Genomic DNA, 23,998 nt, shown 5'->3' on the forward strand with positions numbered 1-23,998 from the left:
GAAAAAATAGTCTGTACATGCTCAAACAATGAGTGCTGGAGAGTGCATCTCCGAGTTTTCCCGATCCACGGTTCGTTGAATCCGCGGATAAGGAGGGCTGAATGTACTTTATACACAAGGGTATTGGTACAATTTAGCCAGAACAGAACAGAATGCATTTCAGAGGCAACCAGCGAAGTGGGTCAGGTTAAGATTTCCTCTACCAAAGAATATCAATAAATTAATTTTTCTAACAATCCGGTAATTTTTCATGGATATCATTGTTCAGACCGTTTTTTCCCCTTTGTCTGAATCCTAGATTATTAATTGAATTTAAATTCCATTGGTCTTGTGATGGGATTTGAATTTGGGATTTTGGATGGATGTTCTAAATTTAGAGTCATAGAGAAGTACAGGACAGAAACAGGCCCTTTGGCCCATCTAATCCATGCAAAACTATTTAAACTGTCTACTTCCGTCAACTTGCACTGGAATCATAGCCCTCCATACTTTTACCATCCATGTACCTATCTAAACTACTCTTAAACCTTTAAATTGAGCTTGCATGCACCACTTGGGCTGGTGGCTTGGTTCACACCCTGACAACCCTCTGAGTGAAAAAGCATTCCCTCATGTACCCCTAAACTTTTCACCTTTCACCTTTAACTGATGATCTCTCGTTCTAGTCCCGCCCAACCTCAGCTGAAAAAGCCTGCTTGCATTTACCCTCTCTATATATACCCCTCATAATTTTGTTACCTTCATCAAATCTCTCCTTAATCTTCTACATTCTAAAGAATAAAGTCCTAACCTACTCAATCTTGCCTTATAACTCAGGTCCTCCAGTCTGAGCAACATCTTTGTAAATTTCCTTTGTACGCTTTCAACTTTATTTGTATCTTTCCTGTAGGTAGGTGACCAAAACAGCACACAATAGTCCAAATAAGGCTGCATCAATTTCTTATACAATTTCAACACCTATATACTTAATACTTTGACTTATGAAGATCAATGTGCCAAAAGCTTTCTTTACGACCCTATCTACCTGTGACACCACTTTCAATGAATTATGAAACTGTATTCCCAGATCACTTTGTTCTACAGCACTCCTCAGTGCTCTGCCGATGTGCAACACCTGACACTTGTCTGCATTAACTTCCATCTACAAACTTCTCAGCCAATTTTTTGCAGCTGGTCCAGATCCCGCTGCAAGTTCTGACAGTCTTCCTCACCATTCACTACACCCTCAATCTTTGTGTCATCTGCACGTTTGCTGCTCCAGTTAACTACATAATCATCCAGATCGTTGATATGGATGGCAAACAACCCAACACCAATTCCTGTGGCACTCCGCTAGTCACAGGCCTCCAGTCAGAGGCAACCATCTACTACAACTCTCAGACTTCTCCCACAAAGCCAATGTCTAATCCAATTTACTACTTCATCTTGACTGCTGAGTGTCTGAACCTTCTTGACCAACATCTCATGCGGGACCTTGTTAAATGCCTTGCTGAAGTCCATGTGGACAAGATCCATTGCCTTGCCTTCATCAACTTTCCTGGTAACTTCCTCGAAAAACTCTATAAGATTGATTAGACACAACCTACCACGTATAAAGCCACACTGACTATCCCTAATCAGAGCGTGTCTATCCAAATAGTCATACTGGTTGACCACCTCACTTCCTGAGCCTTGCTGGACTAAAAGAGGTCACACAATAATAATGGCAAAAATGGACTATAGAAGCTTAAAAAGGATTATTAATTAAACAAAAATTAAATGTAAATTTATTAACTACTGTGCTTACAAAGAACGTTGCTCCTCAGTTATCTTTTTTAAATATTTCATCTAGGCGAAGTTGTTTCATGTATTTTGATCTCTCCCTGTGCAATTTTCTCTTGTTCTGTCACAAATGTATGTTTCTCTGACCCTTTGATTAAATCACCCAACAATTCAATTAACTTGTCAACAGTAAATCTTTCAGTTTCATCATTATTGCTGCAATCTACACCACTTTTTTGGCAGTTTTACGGGGGCACGACTACGCAAGTGCGTGTAAGTTGGACCGTGAGGCAGGTGGAGTATTTAAAGAGAACAGTAGACGGAGCGGGCGATGGAGTAGAGGGAGACAGAGTAGGAAGGCTTTGGCTTGAGAGGCTGAGGACGAGCTTCACTCCAAGTGAGGTAAGGCCGGGTAAGTTCCTTTAAAAGGAGAAAGTTTCAAAAGTTGAGGCAAGTATTGGGTAGGTCATGGCAGCTGAGATCGGCTCCGTGATTTGTTCATCCTGCAGCATGTGGGAAATCAGGGATACTTCCAGTGTCCCTGACGACTATGTGTGCAGGAAGTGTGTCCAGCTGCAGCTTCTGGCAGACCGCATTGAGCGTCTGGAGCTGTGATTGGATTCATACTGGAGCATCCGCGATGCTGAGAAAGTCATGAATAGCACGTTCAGTGAGTTGGCCACACCGCAGGTAAAGGCTACACAGGCAGAAAGGGAAGGGGTGGCCACTAGACAGCATAGCAGTAGGCAGGTAGTGCAGAAGTCCCCTGAGGTCATCTCCCTCCTGAACAGATATACTGTTCTGGATACTGTTGGGGGAGATGTCTCATCAGGGGAAGGCAGCAGCAGCCGAGTTCATTGCACCATGGGCGGCTCTGCGGCACAGGAGGGTAGGAAAAGGAGTGGGGGAGCTATAGTGATAGGGGATTCGATGGTAAGGGGAATAGACAGGCGTTTCTACGGCCGCAAACGAGACTCCAGGTTGGTATGTTGCCTCCCTGGTTCAAGGGTCAAGGATGTCTCTGAGTGGCTGCAGGACATTCTGGAATGGGAGGGTGAACAGCCAGTGGTCGTGGTGCACATAGGTACCAACGATATAGGTAAAAAACAGGATGAGGTCCTACAAGGTGAATTTAGGGAGTTAGGAGATAAACTAAAAAGTAGGACCACAAAGGTAATAATCTCTGGAATACTACCAGTGCCACGTGCTAGTCAGAGTAGAAATAGGAGGATATTTCAGATGAATACGTGGCTTGAAATATGGTGCAAGAGGGAGGGATTCAAATATCTGGGGCATTGGAATCAGTTCTGGGGGAGGTGGGACCGGTATAAACAGGACGGTCTGCACCTGGGCTGGACTGGAACCAATGTCCTAGGGGGAGCGTTTGCTACTGCTGTTCAGGAGGCTTTAAACTAATGTGGCAGGGGGATGGGAACAAGTGCAGAGAGACAGAGGGGTGTAAAATGAGGGTAGAAGCAAACAGTAGTAAGGTGAGAAGTAAAAGTGGCAGGCAGGCAAATCCAGGGCAAAAAGCAAAAAGGGCCACTTTTCAACATAATTGTATAAGGGCTAAGAGTGTTGTAAAAACAAGCCTGAAGGCTTTGTGTGTCAATGCGAGGAGCATTCGTAACAAGGTGGATGAATTGAATGTGCAGATAGTTATTAATGAATATGATATAGTTGGGATCACAGGGACATGGCTCCAGGGTGACCAAGGATGGGAGCTCAACATCCAGGGATATTCAATATTCAGGAGGGATAGACAGGAAAGAAAAGGAGGTGGGGTAGCATTGCTGGTTAGAGAGGAGATTAACGCAATAGAAAGGAAGGACATTAGCCTGGAGGATGTGGAATCGATATGGGTAGAGCTGCATAACACTAAGGGGTAGAAAACGCTGGTGGGAGTTGTGTACAGGCCACCTAACAGTAGTAATGAGGTTGGGGATGGCATTAAACAGGAAATTAGAAATGTGTGCAATAAAGGAACAGTAGTTATAATGGGTGACTTCAATCTACATATAGATTGGGTGAACCAAATTGGTAAGGGTGCTGAGGAAGAGGATTTCTTGGAATGTATGCGGGATGGTTTTCTGAATCAACATGTCGAGGAACCAACTAGAGAGCAGGCCATTCTAGATTGGGTATTGAGCAATGAGGAAGGGTTAGTTAGCAATCTTGTTGTGCGAGGCCCCTTGGGTAAGAGTGACCATAATATGGTGGAATTCTTCATTAAGATGGAGAGTGACATAGTTAATTCAGAAACAAAGGTTCTGAACTTAAAGAAGGGTAACTTTGAAGGTATGAGACGAGAATTAGCTAAGATAGACTGGCAAATGATACTTAAAGGGTTGACGGTGGATATGCAATGGCAAGCATTTGAAGATCGCATGGATGAACTACGACAACTGTTCATCCCAGTTTGGCAAAAGAATAAACCAGGGAAGGTAGTGCACCCGTGGCTGATGAGGGAAATTAGGGACAGTATCAAGTCCAAAGAAGAAACATATAAATTAGCAAAAAAAAAGCGGCACACCTGAGGACTGGGAGAAATTCAGAGACCAGCAGAGGAGGACAAAGGGCTTAATTAGAAAAGGGAAAAAAGATTATGAGAGAAACCTGGCAGGGAACATAAAAACTGACTGTAAAAGCTTTTATAGATATGTGAAAAGAAAAAGATTGGTCAAGACAAATGTAGGTCCCTTACAGTCAGAAACAGATGAATTGATCATAGGGAACAAAGACATGGCAGACCAATTGAATAACTACTTTGGTTCTGTCTTCACTAAGGAGGACATAAATAATCTTCAGGAAATAGTAAGGGACCGAGGGTCTAGTGAGATGGAGGAACTGAGGGAAATACATGTTAGTAGGGAAGTGGTGTTAGGTAAATTGAAGGGATTAAAGGCAGATAAATCCCCAGGGCCAGATGGTCTGCATCCCAGAGAGCTTAAGGAAGTAGCCCAAGAAATAGTGGATGCATTAGTGATAATTTTTCAAAATTCCTTAGATTCTGGATTAGTTCCTGAGGATTGGAGGGTGGCTAATGTAACCCCACATTTTAAAAAAGGAGGGAGAGAGAAACCGGGGAATTATAGACCGGTGAGTCTGACATTGGTGGTGGGGAAAATGCTAGAGTCAGTTATCAAAGATGTGATAACAGCACATTTGGAAAGAGGTGAAATCATCGGACAAAGTCAGCATGGATTTGTGAAAGGAAAATCATGTCTGACGAATCTTATAGAATTTTTTGAAGATTTAACTAGTAGAGTGGATAGGGGAGAGCCAGTGGATGTGGTATATTTAGATTTTCAAAAGGCTTTTGACAAGGTCCCACACAGGAGATTAGTGTGCAAACTTAAAGCACACGGTATTGGGGGTATGGTATTGATGTGGATAGAGAATTGGTTGGCAGACAGGAAGCAAAAAGTGGGAGTAAACGGGACCTCTTCAGAATGGCAGGCAGTGACTAGTGGGGTACCACAAGGCTCAGTGCTGGGAACCCAGTTGTTTACAATATATATTAATGATTTAGACGAGGGAATTAAATGCAGCATCTCCAAGTTTGCGGATAACACGAAGCTGGGCGGCGGTGTTAGCTGTGAGGAGGATGCTAAGAGGATGCAGGGTGACTTGGATAGGTTAGGTGAGTGGGCAAATTCATGGCAGATGCAATTTAATGTGGATAAATGTCAGGTTATCCACTTTGGCTGCAAGAACAGGAAAACAAATTATTATCTGAACGGTGGCCAATTAGGAAAAGGGGAGATGCAACAAGACCTGGGTGTCATTGTACACCAGTCATTGAAGGTGGGCATACAGGTACAGCAGGCGGTGAAAAAGGCAAATGGTATGTTGGCATTCATAGCAAAAGGATTTGAGTACAGGAGCAGGGAGGTTCTACTGCAGTTGTACAAGGCCTTGGTGAGACCGCACCTAGAGTATCGTGTGCAGTTTTGGTCCCCTAATCTGAGGAAAGACATTCTTGCCATAGAGGGAGTACAAAGAAGGTTCACCAGATCGATTCCTGGAATGGCAGGACTTTCATATGAAGAAAGACTGGATCGACTAGGCTTATACTCACTAGAATTTAGAAGATTGAGGGGGGATCTTATTGAAACGTATAAAATTCTAAAGGGATTGGACAGGCTAGATGCAGGAAGATTGTTTCCAATGTTGGGGAAGTCCAGAATGAGGGGTCACAGTTTAAGGATAAAGGGGAAGCCTTTTAGGACCGAGATGAGGAAAAACTTCTTCACACAGAGAGTGGTGAATCTGTGGAATTCACTGCCACAGGAAACAGTTGTGTCCAGTTCATTGGCTATATTTAAGAGGAAGTTAGATATGGCCTTTGTGGCTAAAGGGATCAGGGGGTATGGAGAGAAAGCAGGTACAGAGTTCTGAGTTGGATGATCAGCCATGATCATACTGAATGGCGGTGCATGCTCGAAGGGCCGAATGGCCTACTCCTACACCTATTTTCTATGTTTCTATGTTTCACTTGCAATGTTTTTATCAGCATTCAGAACACTAACTTCTGAGTCCATAAGTTGATAGACAACAGGTGTTTCATCCTCGACAATCATCCACTCAGGTTTTCTTAAGACTACTTGCTATGTCTTTGAAAGCAGGTTCTGTAACACTTCTTGCATGTGCAAGCAAATCACGAACAACTACTTTCTCTTTTGGTACACAAAATCCTGTAAAATTATCGTCAAGCTGGTCTTCCGATGCCATTATCGAGGTTCTTGGAAGAATATCTTAGAAGCCATAGCTAGGGTTAAATTTACATAAAATAAGCAAAAATGAGCACAAAATATTGGGACTACCACCAAGTGCAATGTAAATAATAAAAATAGCATACTTTTGTTCAAATGAGTCTTGCCACAGATGGTGCTGCGTGCGCTACACATGGTGCCATCTGGTGGCCACCCAGTAAACTGTCTCGTAATTTCACCTGAATTCAAAGAGATGCCGAACAATGACTTTTGGGAAAATCAGTGGTCAACCTGTATATTAGGTCCCTTAGAATACTTTCCAATAATTTTCCTACTGATGTCAGGCTCACTGGCCTATAACTTCCTGGTTTATTTTTAGAGCCTGCTATGCACCTCCTTTTTTCTTTACCAGGGTTTCAATATACACTAATCCTGTTGTCTTATAGTTTATTCTAACAGGCACATACAAGCTTTGTATTCTCAAAATTTCATTTTCGCTTTTGCTAGAAAATAGCCTGACCCAATCCACACTTGCCGGATCCTTTCTGATACCAAAATTTGCCTTTCTCCTATTTAGAATCTCAACCTGCGGACCAAACCTATCCTTTTCTTTCTGCTGTGCCACCGACATGTTATTTGTTGTGATTTTACCCAGAAATGGCTACAGACATGATTTATTCTGAGGTAACTCAATTTTAATCACTGTTCCCTTCCATGAATTCACTGGCTTCCATGTCCAACTCCATGGTAAATACAGAGAAATACAGTTGGCCCTCCTTATCTGCGGGCTCCGCATGCGCGAATTCAACCAACCGCAGATCGGGAAAACCCAGAAGTTCTCTCTTCAGCACTTGTTGTTTGAGCATGTACAAACTTTTTTTCTTGTCATTATTCTCTAAACAATACAGTATAACAACTATTAGCATTTACATTGTATTAGGTATTATAAGTAATCTAGAGATGATCTGGGAGTACAGTTAGACGAGAAGCTAGACTGGACTGCCAACACAGAATCCTTGTGCAGGAAGGCACAGAGTCGACTGTACTTCCTTAGAAGGTTGGCGTCATTCAATGTCTGTAGTGAGATGCTGACGATGTTCTATAGGTCAGTTGTGGAGAGCGCCCTCTTCTTTGTGGTGGCGTGTTGGGGAGGAAGCATTAAGTAGAGGGACGCCTCACATCTTAATAAGCTGGTAAGGAAGGCGGGCTCTGTCGTGGGCAAAGTACTGGAGAGTTTAACATCGGTAGCTGAGCGAAGGGCGCTGAGTAGGCTACGGTCAATTATGGAAAACTCTGAACATCCTCTACATAGCACCATCCAGAGACAGAGAAGCAGTTTCAGCGACAGGTTACTATCGATGCAATGCTCCTCAGACAGGATGAAGAGGTCAATACTCCCCAATGCCATTAGGCTTTACAATTCAACCGCCAGGACTTAAGAACTTTTTAAAAGCTATTATTAATGCTTTTTGAGATAGTGATTTAGATGCATATCATATTTTTTACTGAGTTAAGTATTGTATGTAATTAGTTTTGCTACAACAAGTGTATGGGACATTGGAAAAAAAAAGTTGAATTTCCCCATGGGGATGAATAAAGTATCTATCTATCTATCTATGATTTAAAGTATACGGGAGGATGTGCATAGGTTACCTAGACTGTAGCCTAACGCTTTTCCAATGACAGGTGGCATTTCAGCTCTTTTCGATCGCTTTATTATTTCCACTTTATTTTCAGTCGTGATTGTTTTCCATCAACGGAACAGAAACACTGCGGGCGGCGGGTCCCAAGCTCCGCCAGGTCCTAAGGTCCACCGACTTGAGCATCCATGTCTTTTGGTATCCGCGGGAGTCCCAGAACCAATCCCTCGTGGATAAGGAGGGCTGACTGCATTCATTTAAGACCCCGTTCATCTCCCATGGCCCCAAATGTAGATTATCACATTGATCTTTAAGGGGATCCATTCTCTTCTTAGTTACTCGTTTGCTCTTAAATATATTTTTAGAATCTTTTAAGATATTCTTTTAACCTAATCCTATTTGCCAAGGCTATGCTATGGCCTCTTTTCGTACTTGTAATTTCCTTTGTAAGTGTTCTGCTACATCTCTTATACTCATCAAGGGGCTTGCTTGATCCCAGCTCTACCTATCATATGCCTCATATATCATGTGCAGGGGCTTGACGTTTGTCTTTAAACGGGTTGGTTCCATGGTCCTTCTTTGTTTTGTGACTGTCTGGGGAAGACGGATTTCAGGGTTGTATACAGCATACATACTTTGATAATAAATGTACTTTGAACTTTGATAAAGATTAGATAAAGATGAATATTAACGGTAAAGATTAGCTTTATTTATCACATGCATATCGAAACTCTGAAACATACAGTACAATTCTTCGTTTGCGAAAGCGACCAACACACTCCGAGCATGTGCTGAGAGCAGCCTGTAAACGTTGCCATGATTCCGTGTGTGCCAACATTGCATGCCCACAACTTACTAAACAGTATGCCTTTCTAGTGTATCAAAGCAACCGGAGGAAACCTACATAGTCACAATGAAAGTGTACAAACTCTTTATATCAGCAACAAGAATTGAACCATGATTTTCGGTTATGTAAAGCATAAACTGCTGTTGCTAAGTTAACAAATTTCATGCCAGTGATAATAAACCTGATTCTGATAATGCCAACTACTACACTATTGTGCCACCTGGTACTTAGAGTGAAACTGTTTTCATTGGCAGAAGAGTAAAGAACACAGGGATAAAGAATGAAGATGTCTGGCAAAAGATCAATGACACTTAGGAACTTATTTTCTTTTCTCTCTACATCAAAACATCCCTCTTCTGTGACCTTCAACTACAATCCAATACCATCAAATTTAACAATGTCAAAAGTACAGGAGGCCTTCTTAATCCCTATGAACCCTAGAACTTACAGGACCTCAACTCTAATTCCATGGACCCACTACCTATTTGCCTATACAGGCAGTCCCTGAGTTACGAATGACCGACTTACGAACAACTCGTACTTATGAACCGAGTAAGGAGAACGCCGTCTGCCACTTTAAGATGGATCATGACACCGTCTGCCATTTTAAGTTGGATCACAATGCTGTCCGCCATTTTAAGTCACTGCCGCTGACACTGTGTTGAGTGTGTAACTTTGTATTTGGCTTAAATTTGTCTTAGCAAGATTCACCTTTTCCCGTCAGCACTGCCCCCACTTGTCCCATTTAACCTGTCTCAGTGCAGTGGACTTTAGGACCCGGGGAATCCAGTGTGGTGGACTTTAAGACCCGGCAGAGCTCGGGACCCACCGCCCGCAGTGTTTCTGTTCCGTTGACGGAAAGCAATCACTATTGAAAATAGAGTGAAAATAATAAAGTGATCGGAAAGAGGTAAAACGCCATCGGTCATTGGAAAAGCGTTAGGCTACAGTCAGTCAATGACTGGAAGAATTTTAAAGGATAAAGTGAGAATAATGGAGCATGTGAAAGGCCCTGCCCCAATGGAAGCTACAATTATTACTAAGCAACACAGTGGTTTAATTATTGAAATACATACATTTCTTAAGTGTTTTAGATGCATAGAAAGGTAAAATATATACTAGATACTAAGACAAACGTTTGACTAACTGACGCTAAATAATACTGGATGTACCTGTTCCAACTTACGTACAAATCCAACTTAAAGACGGACTCAGGAATGGAACTCATTAGTAAACCGGGGACTGCCTGTACTGTAATCAGGAATTCTCTCTGGCCTCTGCAATGCCCAAGATCCTTTTGCAGTACTCCATTATCCAAAGATTACTTCCAATAACAATCCTTCAGTCATTCAGTTCTTGAATCAATCAGTATAACCCTAATCACTACAGTTTATCAACTGTTACCACTTCAATCAATTTTCAGTAAAATGGATTTTTGTTCTAATTAGTAGCTTCACCACTTGTCCACACCTATTGGGAATGCACGCCAGCATCAGAACTTTTGTCTTTGTAATGGCATTTCTGTGGTCCTAATAGCTTCCAATGCAGTGTGCTGCTTGCAGCATTTAATTATCTCTATTTGCGCTTATCTTAATATTGTTAATCATAGCCCTAACGAGGCAATCATCCAGCTCTTTTTGTAAATGTTAATTGACACAGCAGTAACTGACTGTCTCATCTCAATTTTAGCTATTCCATGGAGAAAATTAAGTTTTCCTGTTCCACATCTTTCTGCCATTTGTATGCATTGCTTGTTTTCACTTTAAAGAGATTCAAGTGTCTTAACCATTTCAGTTCTAGATGATTCAGAGAAATTCTGATCTCTCTGAGGCTGGCTAGATGTGGGGCTAGAATATATTTTACAGTATTGAAACATAAAAGCAAAATCCTTGGATATTGAAAATATTATGTAAAAAGTTGAAAATACTCAGCAACTCTTATTTATTTTCAGACAGTAATTGCTAGTAATGATTGACATTTTTAGATGCTGTCAATGACACCTGCTTCATCTCCATAAACTATTCTCATTTACCTTGCATGCCAAACTTTTTGTCATTTGATTATTCCTGCATTTTACCATACTACATAACTTGCCTTTCATCTCTGCCTTTCCCTGTCTCCATCCTTGTCTAAAACCTTTTACATCTCCAACTTTGAAATTCTGATGACAATTTCCAACTCCACTTGTCTTCTTAGAATGAGAATTAAAATAAAAGATACTGGAAATCTAAAGTAAATTACAGAAACATCATGTTGCATCTTTGGGAAGAGAAACAGCTAATGATTCAGGTCAAACATCTTTTGTCAGAACTGTGAAGGAGAAAAAACTAATTAAGGTGGAACTAGGTGAAAGCAAGCGGTCGGCACGGACTAGAAGGGCCAAGATGGCCTATTTCCATGCTGTAATTGTTATATGGTTACAAGGTGGCTGTGGGGGCGGGGGCAGATACAGCTGAGGTGACAAAGAGGACAATATTTACAGGAACTATTCCTTTAGTAACTTCTCTCCCACAATAGGAAGACTTGCCAACCTAACATAGTTTACATCTCTCCTGCTCTACATTATACAATTCTTGCATTCTTATGGCCATATTTTTACACTGTGAAACATCCCACTCACTCTTTGACAAGATAAAGCCTTATAAAAAAAAGCTATTTAATATCTTTTCTTCCCACTTTATGCACTTTAAAACCATTTTCATCAGGTCCTTCAAGAGTTTAATTAATGTAACTAACATAAAATGAAGTACAGGCTTAATTTATTTTACAAAAACCAAACAACCTATTTTGAGGAATTGAAATCACTCTCCATTAGCTTATTATCCAAAAACCATGCTTTTTATATTCCATGGCACAATACTTGGTTTAACTTCAAACACGATAGGAAGTAATACCTCCAGTCCTCACCTCCCTAACATATGGGCATATGATGCTTTACCCAGAACCATAATCTGACAAACAGAAAGAACACATTTATAATTCACTGATACTTCAGGTGTTTTGACAGCCGGAACTTAGCTTAAGAGATTGACTTTTTTTGTTCACTTCACGTAAAGATATAATTAGCAGATGTTACATATTTATAAATAAAATAACCAAATAAAGAACAGTTTTTGCATCTAGTAACTTGACATCCTAATGAAATAAAGTGCAAAAAATCTGTGAGTATATATTATTGTATACTCTGGTTGAAGCCAGATACTTTGGGCACAGTGACAATACAGGCAAATTACTGGCTAGGCTAACCTCACAGATGGATACCCAGAGAGTAAGCATGGATTAGCTTCGGAAATGGGCCCATCTTCAATTGTCTGCAATTCACTAATGAAACATTTGCATTTTTGTTTCTAAAAATAAACTAAATATCTGAGAGTCGTTCCAAAACTGAAGTCAAGATTTTAATTCCAGCTAACTGTTAGCTCTCCTGCATTTAAAATTGAGTAACAGATTATCTTGAATAGAAATAATATGTTATTTTCCTTTGTACACTGTTTTGAACTCTTCAGGTTCTTCAATAAATTTTTATTTTTCATTATTAGTTCTATCATCACCCATGACATGAATGAGAAAGTTAGGCCATAATATAATGATTAGAATGTTATAGAAAGGAAGCAAGGTTACTATGAACTTTAGGAAAAGATATAATAATTTTCCATCTGTCAACAAAGATGGTAAAATGCTGAAGGTTATAACATCCTGGGTGAAGGATTTTAAGAATTCCTACCATAGATTTGACTGAAAATGCCACTGAATCACAAGAAGCTATGACTGAAAGATAGAATATGGGGAAATATACATTGACATTGAAAACATAACTATGTTGTTTATTTCCATGGGGGGATTATCTATTGTCGTTTCTGTGGCACAATCAGTGCTTATGATCTCGTGACATTTATTTTGTCAGATGAAATGACAGCTAACTTTCCACCAGGAAAATTGCTGAGCTTATTTTCTATCTCCAATGAATTAAATTTATCCCCTTCAACATTTAAATTCATAAAGGCTTTACCTGCCAAGCTATCAGGTCTTTGAGCTTTTCAATCTTTTCATGGTCTTCAGTGTGTTCTTGCATGTATTTTTCAGTGAAAAATGCCTAATTTAAAAAAGGAGCACACAAACAATTTTTATTAAAGGCAATTAGAATCTATTTTTAAGCAGTATTTCACAATAGAGCTTGTATGTCTTAAAGTGACACTAAACTGACTGGAAATATGATGGGAATTAGAACTTAAACATATTAGCTTATAACTCCAAGGATTAGTATACACACATGAATTGATATTTGAAGAATATTATGAACAATATACAAAGATTTGATCAAAAAATTAATGTATCTAAACCCCTATTTTAAAATGTGATGTAAAAGGACAGGGCAGATATGTTGGGCAAACCACCCTGACAGACTCCAGTGCACCTGATTCTGCTGTTACTGATTTTACTGTCAAAGACGTAAAATCAGTCTTTCAGAGGGTGAACCCATAGAAAGTATCGGGCTCTGATGGTGACCCTGTGCAAACCAGCTGAGAGGGCATGTGAAGACATTCTTAAGCTCTCCCAGTTTCAGGTTGTGGCTCTCTCCTGCTTTACTATCTTCCCGGCACTCAGCAAAACAAGATAATGTGCCTTAATGACAACTGCCAATGGCTCTAACATTTACCTTCCTTAAGTTTTGATAGGCTGGTCATGGCATACATCACCTCCAGCTTCCCTGACAACCCCAACCCACTGCAACTTGCCTACTGTTGAAACAGGTCTGCAGTAGATGTGTCCTCCCTGGCCCTACACTCATCTCTGGAGCACCTGGACAGTAAAGACACTGCTGTCAGACTATCGTTTATTGATGACTGCTTTGTCTTCAGGGCTATTATTCCAAACTCACCACCAAACTCTGGACCCTGGTGGTTAATGCCTCCCTCTGCAATTGGATCCTAACTGTCTGACCAAATGACATAATCAGTAAGGACAGACAGCAACACCACCACAATTGGTTCTCCACAAGGTTGCATCCTTAGCCTCCTACTCTACTCTCTGTACTCCTATGATTGCGTGGCCAAATTCTAATCTAATTCCATTTTCAAGTTTGCAGATGATATCACTGTGGTTGGCTGCATCTCAATTAATGACAAATTGGAGTATAGGAAGGAGATAGCGAGCTTAGTAACAAGGTGTCATGTCAACAGCCTTTCACTGAATATCAATGAATCAAAAGAGCTGGCCATTGACTTCAGAAAGGGGAGCAGCGCACATGCTCCTGTCTACATCAACGGTATTGAGGTGGAGAGGGTTGAGAGCTTCATGTTCCTAGCCTCCCATCCATAGACTCTGCCTATACTTCCCACTATTTCAGTAAAGCGGCCAGTATAATCAAAAACCCTACCCACACTCTCTCTTCTTTCCTTTCCCATTGAGCAGAAGATATGAAAGCCTGTACCACCAGGCTCAAGCATCTGTGCCACTGTTAGAACATCCTTAAATGAATCTCTTGTAATGACAAGATGACCTTTTAATCTATCTTGACATGATCTTGCATTTTATTTAACTACACTAAATTTTTTCGGTAGCTGTTATACTTAGCTCAATGTATGGTGTAATGATTTGAACTGTACAAAGAGTACGCAAGACAAGCTTCTCATTGTATCTCGGTGCATGGGACAATAATAAATCAATATCAATTAATGTTAAATAACTAGTAAAGTTTTCAAAAAATGGCTTTAAATCCCTCCGTTGCAGCTGGTGTGAATCAAATTCAGGCAATTATGTGAAAAAAATGGTGACGGAAAGCCAATTAATTAGCTGATTAAAAATTTCACCTAAATCTCCTTTGCTCATCTGCCTGTGTATAACCATAGAACCAGAGAAGTGATATGAAACCCTGTGAAACTAACAATGGCAATAATGGATGAACAGTTATTTACTGATGATGTACACAGTACATGAGCACATAATTTAGAACAAAAAATGAATTTTGATACTGAAACTTAAAAATGCTTTCAAAGGGTATGGTGGTTAAGTTACCAGACTAGTAATCGGGAGACCAGAGCTGAAATCCCGTCACAGCAGCTGTAGAATTTAAATATACTAATAATCACGAATTAAGTAAAAAGGAAAGGTCACCATGATCACAAAACTAAAGGCATAATTTCCCATTTTTATTTTGTTTATCCTTTATGTGATTTCAGACCAACCGATGCCATTAGAAGGCTCAGCAAGGGTATTTAAGAATGTAATAAAGGCTAGCCCTATGTATGAGTAAGAAAGTAAATAAAGGAGCAGAAATAGGCCATTTAGCCCACTGAGTCTGCTCCACCATTAAACCATGTCTGATTCTTTGTTTGAAACTCATTCTCCCACCTTCTCCCCATAAACCGTAATCGAGAACCGATCAATCTCTACCTTAAATACACCCAGTGACTTGGCTTTCACAGCCCTATGTGACATCTAATTCCATGGATTCACCACACTCTGGCTGAAGAAATTCTGAAATAGCAGGAATTAAAATGGAGAATTTCAAAAGGCCATACTTTTATTTTGAGGCTGTGTCCTTGGATCCTAGGCTCTCCTACTGATGGAAGTCTATCTAGGCCTTTCTGTAATGCCACATATTCTTCCAAAATCCATCAAGTAGATGCCCAGATACATTGAATGCTCTTCATACATTCAGCCTTTCATTCTCAAAACCATTCTTGTTAACCTCCTCTGGACGTTCTCCAGAGCCAGCACATATTTTCTCATAAACAGGCCACAAAATTATATACAATATTTCAAGTGTGATCTGACCAATACATTATAATTCCTCAGCAATATATCCTTGTTTTAAAATATATTATAAGAAGTAGTTAAACAAACCTTTTCATAATTAGTGAAACCTCCCATTACTGCAGGATCCACAATTCCATTCAGCAACATGGAGAGAGGATTAATAGGCAAGTTTGGATCATTCATGTGCTGTTGAACCATGTTATTGATCTTTTCATTTGTTAATTGCATTGTTTCTATTGCATTCTCCAAAGGACTTATCTCAACCTGCAAGACAGACAGTACATAATCGTCAAAATGGTATGTTTTGCTTTAAATAATTATTTAAACACTTCTAAATATGTTCTGATAATCTGGCATAATGTTCATCAAACTATACCAGTATATTAAAACACTATGTTTTCTTTTAGATATTATGTTTTTCCCATTATTGATTATCTACCATATTTACAAACAGAATCAAAATTCAGGATACAATTAAATTTATAAACAGATACAATAAATTTTCTGTAACACAATGAGATACAACTATTTCAAATTATGTCAGCTTCAGTTTATTTTCCTCAAAGCAATTTCTCTTAGAAGTCACCAAGCTACGAATTGTGCATAAGGTACAATCAGATGAGCTATATAAAATTAAGCACACTGAAATGATTTAATTTGCTCGATACAATGTTACCACATTGTTCCTAAAGCAATTAGTCACCTTGTGGATAATCTACATTTTTGGATTTTAGTGAGTTGTTATTCAACAACCAGGTTTAAACCATTAAGATACATCATGCCATAGAGTCAGTCACAGAGTTCTAGAAAAGTACAGCACTAGAAAGAAATCCTTTGCCTCATCTAGTCAGTGCTGAGCCACTTCTCTAATCTCTAATTAGATCTCTAATTATTCACTCTTAACCAGCATCATTAAATATTGCATAGGAAAATGACCCAGATTTTGTAGTAAACATTGAATGAATGATAATGCTATATTTACATTTCTCATAGAAATTTTATGCTTGTGAGTGACATCCAAGCTAGTAAGAGTTTGATGGAATGCAGAATGCTTCATTGGTGTTCAAGGACTCTGAAAAGGCCAAGGAACTAAGAAAAAAAAATCCACTTTGTGTCCCAACACAAACAGTATTCTTCCGCTGCGAACTCCAATTTTCTCCCTGGCAACTCTTCAAAAATGCCTTCACAACCTTGGTGTAATTTTGGCAACAATTTGAGTTTTGAATCTCATACCTGTGCCATCACTAAGACACTTGTAGCATCATTGAATTCTGTCCCTTTTCAAGGTCAAAAATCAAAGTCTGGTGGCAGTGCTCCTTGTAAATGTGCTTAATGGTGAGGAGGGCTTTGCCTTTAATGAAATGAGCTGTATCCACCACTACGTGTAGACTTTTCTGAGCATTGGTGTTTCAATACCAGCCTGTGATGCAATCAGTTACAATACTCTCTACTGTGCATCTATAGAAGTTTGTCAAAGTTTTCGGCGCCACGGCAAATCTACGCAAACATCTAAGAAAGTAGGTGGACTGTCATTCCTTCTTTCAGATGCACTTAGGCGGTGGTCCCAAGATGGATTATCTAATATAATAATACCAAGAAATTTTAAGTTACTGATCCCCTTCAACTCCAATAAGAATTGGATCATGGACCATGGGGCATCTTCCTCCTATAGTCAAAAATCAGCTCTTTGGTTTTGCTGACGTTGAGCGAGGTTTGACTAGATTTTCAAGGTACCTCCTATGTGCAGATTCATCACTTAAAATCAACTTACATTGCCAAATTATTGTCATCTCTCTTTATCGGGTGCAGCATCAATTTTTTTTAGATGGGAGTCATGTGAAGTATCTTATATATAATGTAACATAAATGGAAGCTGTTATGTTATACCTCTTTAACAATGTTTGGGTATTGAGAGTAGCTCCCATATCCAGCCATCAACACCACTTTAGTTACAATAAAAGGACTGGAACAGGCAGTCACCTGTCTACTCCATATGAATTGGTGTGTTTGCACCAGTCCACTGTCACACTAAGCACACTCAACAGATTCACAATTGTCTGCAGCATCCTGCACAAAATAGCCAAAAGGATAACTTAGCCCTTGCCTGACTAACTAGAGGAAGAGGAAGAATGATCTGGAGGTGGAATAGAACATGCCCAAGGGGAAATATTCTTCTTTTCCCCTTTGGGCTTAAATGTAAGGCATTCAGGAGAATTGCCATATAGTTAAGTTGCTTTTGATTGTACATTTGAAAGGGCTTTCCCTTCCATTGTTTGAAACCTGCACAGTGGAAGGGAAGCCCTTTCCAAATGTACAATCATGAACAATTTAACCATCCTGCGATTCTCCTAAATACATTACCAAACAAAAGGTGTAGCCATGGTCATTCACATGGTTACCAACTATGCCTGCCTTTACGTGGAACAGTCTATGTTCCAAGCCTACAATGATATCAGTCCCCAACATTTCCTATGCTACATTGACAAATGCATTGGCACTGCTTTCTGCACCCATATGGAGCTTGCCAACTTCATCAACGTTGCCTCCAATTTCCACCCTGCTCTCAAATTTACTTGCTCCATTTTTAATACCTCCCTCCCCTTTCTTGATCTCTGTCTTTATCGCTGGAGCCAGCTTATCTACTGATACCTTTTATAAACCCACTGATTTTCACAGCTAGCTAAACTATACCTCTTCCCATCCTGTTACTTGTAAAAATGCCATCCCTTTCTTTCAATTCCTCCGTCTCTGCCGCATCTGGTCTCAGGGTGAGGCTTTTCATTCCAGAACTAAGGAGGTGTCATCCTTTTTCAAAGAAAGAGGCTTCCCTTCCTCCACCATCAACACTGCCCTCACCCACATCTCTTCCTTTTTGCGCACGCCTGCCTTCACCCCCATCCTCCCACCACTCCACCAGGGACAGTGTTCCTCTTGTCCTCACCAACCATCCCACCAGCCTCCACGTCCAGCACATAATCCTCCGTAATTTACACCATCTCCAACTGGATCCCACCACCCAGCACATCTTTCCCTCCCACCTCTTTCTGCTTTCCGCAGGGATCGCTCCCTATGCACCTCCCTTGTCCACTTATCCCTCCTCACTAATTCCCTCTTCTGGTATTTATCCTTGCAAGCAGAAGAAGTGCTACACCTGCCCCTACACCTCCTCCCTCACTACTATTCAGGGCCCCAAACAGTCCTTCCAGATAAAGTGACACTTCACCTGTAGGTCTGGTGGGGTTATTTACTGTATCCAGTGCTCCCGGTGTGGCCTTCTGTATATCAGGGAGACCCGACGTAGATTGGGAGACTGCTTTGCCCAGCTCTTACGGTCATTCTGCTAGAAAAAGTGAGATCTCCCAGTGGCCACCCATTTTAATTCTACTTCCCATTCCTTTTCCAACATGTCAGTCCATGGTCTCGTTTACTGCTGCAATGAGGCCACACTCAGGTTGGAAGAGCAACACCTTATATTCTACCTGATAGCCTCAAACCTGAAGGCATGAATATCAATTTCTCAAACTTCCGATAATGACTCCCCCCCCCCCCCCCCCCACCATTCCCCATTCCCTTCTCTCACCTTATCTCACTTGTCCATCACCTCCCTCTGGTGCTCCTCCCCCTTCCCTTTCTTCCGCGGCCTTCTGCCCTCTCCTATCAGATTAACCCTTCTCTAAGCCTTTTATTTCTTTCACCAATTGACTTCACAGTTCTTTGCTTCCTCTTCCCCCTCTCCCAGTTTCACCTATCACCTACTACCTTGTATTTCTTCCTTCCCTCCCTCCACCTTCTTACTCTAACTTCTCATCTTTTTTCTCCAGTCCTTATGAAGGGTCTTGGCCAGAAACGTCAACTGTACTCTGTTCCATAGATACTGCCTGGCCTGCTGAGTTCCTCCAGCATTTTGCTTCTTGAACACCATAATCATGCACATACACCACTAACTGGCCATGCATAAATCTGCTAAAATTTATTCTCAATATTCAAGGGAAAGTGCAAAACAGTACTGTCAAGATTACCTAAGGGAACTCATGAATTTGGTAACAATGTCCCACCAATGCAAAAATATACCCTGAAAGCAAAAGCGCTCCGTCTTGCAAGTCAGATAGCTAAACAGCATCTGTGTTTTTTGGCATCCCCATTAAGGAAAAAACATGTAAGAATGCATTTTTACCATCCAGTATCCTTTCCTTAGCATTCCATCGAGTTAAATGATCTTTAGCAGTTTGCTTTATAGACAGTTGTGCAGTAGCAATGCAACATTGTTGATTATTACTAATAAATGGTGCATGATTTTCTGTTCTTCCTGCAGTAAAGGCAACATGTTTTTTGCTTATTTTGTGTACCTGTCTGCTAGTGATTAGTAAACTTGAAGCCTAAATCTCTCATCCAATTCACCTCCAGCTTCTCACACTTTGGGAAAAACTCCAATTCCTTTTTGGGGTCAAACTATGCCTCACTTTTTTTCCATTGAACACCAACTGCTTCAATTTTGCTTCCATTGAAACTTATTGCACCAATCTACATTATTTACTTTGCCACTTAACAATCCACAAATCAAGGTACAGTATATAGCTCTTTCTTAAAGTCATTTTTAAAAACAGTGAAATGCTGCAAAGTGTGATTATGATCCTTGGTTGACACTATGTTATAATCTGCCAAGAAGAACAAATACCATTACAGGCAGTCCTTGGGTTACGTACGAGTTCTGTCTTTAAGTTGGATTTGTACGTAAGTCTGAACAAGTACAACCGGTATTATTTAGCGTCAGTAAGTCAAATGTTTGTCTTAGTATATAGTATATATTTTACCTTTCTATGCATATAAAACACAAGAAACGTATGTATTCCAATAATTAAACCACTGCGTTGCTTAGTAATAATTGTAGCTTTCATCGGGGCAGGGCCTTTCACATGCTCCATTATTCTCACTTTATCCTTTAAAATTGTTCTTATCATTGACTGACTGTAGCCTAACAATTTTCCAATGACCGATGGCGTTTCACCTCTTTCCAAATGCTTTATTATTTCCACTTTATTTTCAGTCACGATCGCTTCCCGTCAATGGAACAGAAACACTGTGGGCGGCGGGTCCCGAGCTCCGCTGGCTCCCGAGGTCCGCTAGGCCCTAAGGAACACCGCACTGAATTCCCCAGGTCTGAAAGTCCACTGCACTGAGACAGGTTAAATGGGACAAGTGCGGGCTGTGCCGGGTTTGGGCATTTGATCCTCCACGATATTCCGTGTGAGAATTTAAACTGGATGTGGCAGTGTTTTTTTTTGTGAGGTCGAGTTGCGAGCTCGACATCCGGCACGGATGGTACAGGAGTCACTGGATTGACATCAACCCGGCACGGGAGCGGTCTCTCACTGGATCAAACTTGAGAACCTCTGTTCTCCAGCCCGGCGCTGATCTCACTGTGCCACCAGCCAACCGGAATGTGGGGGTGGGGGGGGGGGGGTGTTGGTCAAGGTGAATCTTACTAAGACAAATTAAAGCCAAATACAAAGTATACAAAGTTAAACACTCAAAACAGTGTCAACGGCAACGACTTAAAATGGTGGACGGCGTTCTCCTTCCTCGGTTCGTAAGTACGAGTGGTCTGTCAGTCAGACCTTCGTAACTCGGAGACTACTTGTATTCTATTACCTATCATCCATTCAATCACAAACCAAAACAATTATATTACTTTAATTCCAAGCAATCTCATTGTAATTAACAGATTTATATTATTATGTTTGAGCATAATGAGCTGAAGAGCAGGACCTCCAGGGTAACAATCTCAGGATTGCTACCTGTGCCACGTGCGAGTGAGGCAAGGAACAGGAGGATTATAAAGATTAATACATGGCTGAGAGGATGGTGCAGGAGGGAGGGCTTCAGGTTTGTAGATAATTGGGCCTTGTTCCAGGGAAGGTGGGATCTGTTCCGAAGGGATGGTTTACACCTGAACTGGAGCGGTACTAACATTCTTGCAGGGAAGTTTGCTAGAGCTTCTTGGGGGGGGGGGGGGGGGGGGGGGTTTAAACTAAATTTGCAGGGGGCGGGGATCCAGAATGCATTAAGCATTAATGCAGGAAGCATTAAGAAGAGGGACGCCTCACGTCTTAATAAGCTGGTAAGGAAGGCGGGCTCTGTCGTGGGCAAAGTACTGGAGAGTTTAACATCGGTAGCTGAGCGAAGGGCGCTGAGTAGGCTACGGTCAATTATGGATAACTCTGAACATCCTCTACATAGCACCATCCAGAGAAAGAGAAGCAGTTTCAGTGACAGGTTACTATCGATGCAATGCTCCTCAGACAGGATGAAGAGGTCAATACTCCCCAATGCCATTAGGCTTTACAATTCTACCTCCAGGACTTAAGAACTTTTTAAAAGCTATTAATGCTTTTTGAGACGGTGATTTAGATGCATATCATATTTTTTTTTACTGAGTTAAGTATTGTATGTAATTAGTTTTGCTACAGCAAGTGTATGGGACATTGGAAAAAAAGTTGAATTTCCCCATGGGGATGAATAAAGTATCTATCTATCTATCTATCTAGAATGTGAGAGAGGATAGCGAGAGGAAGAATAAAGGACAGGTGGGGACTACACGGTTCCAGAATATTAAATGTGTAGTAGAGGAAGGTGGGGCGGAACAAGTGATAAGGAGGACTCGTGTACAGAGGGATGGTCTGACGGAACATGGAGTTAAATGTGTTGAAAGAATAAGTAAATGTAGGAAGGACAACAAAATTCTAGGGGCGTATAGCCCGATGGGAGTTTGGGGAGCTGGGTTAAGCACAATAGGCAGCGATTCAAACAGAGAGAGGAGAAATGGGTTAAAAATTCTATATCTGAATGCACGAAGTGTGAGAAATAAGGCGGATGAGCTTGAAGCTCAGGTGCGAATGGGTAACTATGATGTTGTTGGGATAACGGAGACATGGCTGCAGGGAGATCAGACCTGGGAAATGAATGTACAAGGGTATACGTGCTATCGTAGGGACAGAAATGTGGGCAATGGGGGTGGGGTGGCCCTGTTGGTGAGGAATGAGATTCAGTCCTTTGCAAGGGGGGACATAGGGTCAGGAGAAGTAGAGTCTGTGTGGATAGAACTGAGGAACAGTAAGGGCAAAAGGACCCAAATGGGTGTTGTCTACAGGCCACCAAACAGTAGCATGGATATTGGGTGCAAGTTGAATAGGGAGTTAACATTGGCATGTGGCAAAGGTAATGTCGCAGTAGTTATGGGGGATTTCAACATGCAGGTGAACTGGGAGAATCAGGTTGGTGCTGGACCACAGGATAGGGAGTTTGTAGAGTGCCTACGGGATGCATTCTTGGAACAGCTTGTACGAGAGCCGACCAGGGACAAGACTATTCTGGATTTAGTGTTATGTAATGAACAGGATTTGATAAGCGATCTCGCAGTAAAGGAGCCATTAGGAGGTAGTGATCACAATATGATAAGCTTTTATCTGCAATTTGAGAAGGATAAGGGCAGCTCGGAGGTGTCAGTGTTGCAGATGAACAGGGGAAACTATGGAGCCATGAGGGAGGAGCTGGCCAAAGTTGACTGGACGGATAGCCTAGCAGAAAAGACAGTGGAACAGCAATGGCAGGTATTCTTGGAAATAATGCACAAGGTGCAAAATCAGTTCATCCCCTAGAGAAGGAAGGATTCAAAGGGGGGAAAGGGGCCTCAGTGGTTGACAAAGGAAGTCAGAGACTGCATAGCATTAAAAAAAAAGGAAATATGACAGAGCTAAGGTGAGTGGGAGGTCAGATGATTGGGAAGTTTTTAAGGAACAACAGAATTTAACTAAAAAGACAATACGGGGAGAAAAAATGAGGTACGAACGCAAGCTAGCCAGGAATATAAAGGAAGATAGCAAAAGCTTTTTTAGGTATGTGAAGAGAAAGAAGATAGTTAACAATGTTGGGCCCTTGAAGAATGAATTGGGTGAAATTGTTAAGGGAAACAGAGAAATGGCAGAAGAAGTTAATGAGTACTTTAGATCTGTTTTCACTAAGGAAGACACAAGCAATCTCCCAGATGTATGGATGGGCCAAGGACATAGGGTAACAGAGGAAATGAAACAGATTGACATTAGGAAGGAAACGGGCGATGAGAAGACTGATGGGACTGAAGGCTGACAAATCCCCAGGTCCAGATGGTCTGCACCCTAGGGTACTAAAGGAGGTGGCCCTGGAAATTGCGGATGCATTGGTAATCATTTTCCAATGTTCCTTAGATTCAGGATCAGTTCCTGAGGTATGGAGAATGGCTA

The 23,998-nt window shown here is 41.1% G+C and overlaps 1 protein-coding gene across 2 annotated transcripts in view; it reads right to left on the bottom strand.

Annotated features, from left to right (window-relative positions):
• Positions 1–23,998, bottom strand: part of dock1 (dedicator of cytokinesis 1) — a 574,951-nt gene that overhangs the window by 25,674 nt on the left and 525,279 nt on the right. For both annotated transcript variants that reach the window (XM_073027587.1, XM_073027588.1), the window contains 2 exons: positions 15,810–15,986; positions 12,973–13,056 (listed from right to left, as the gene is read on the bottom strand). In XM_073027587.1, the coding sequence (XP_072883688.1) occupies positions 12,973–13,056; positions 15,810–15,986 (261 nt within the window). The remainder of the gene's footprint in view (positions 1–12,972; positions 13,057–15,809; positions 15,987–23,998) is intronic.

The sequence above is a fragment of the Hemitrygon akajei genome, chromosome 23 (assembly GCF_048418815.1).
Source record: "Hemitrygon akajei chromosome 23, sHemAka1.3, whole genome shotgun sequence".
NCBI lineage: Eukaryota > Metazoa > Chordata > Chondrichthyes > Myliobatiformes > Dasyatidae > Hemitrygon > Hemitrygon akajei.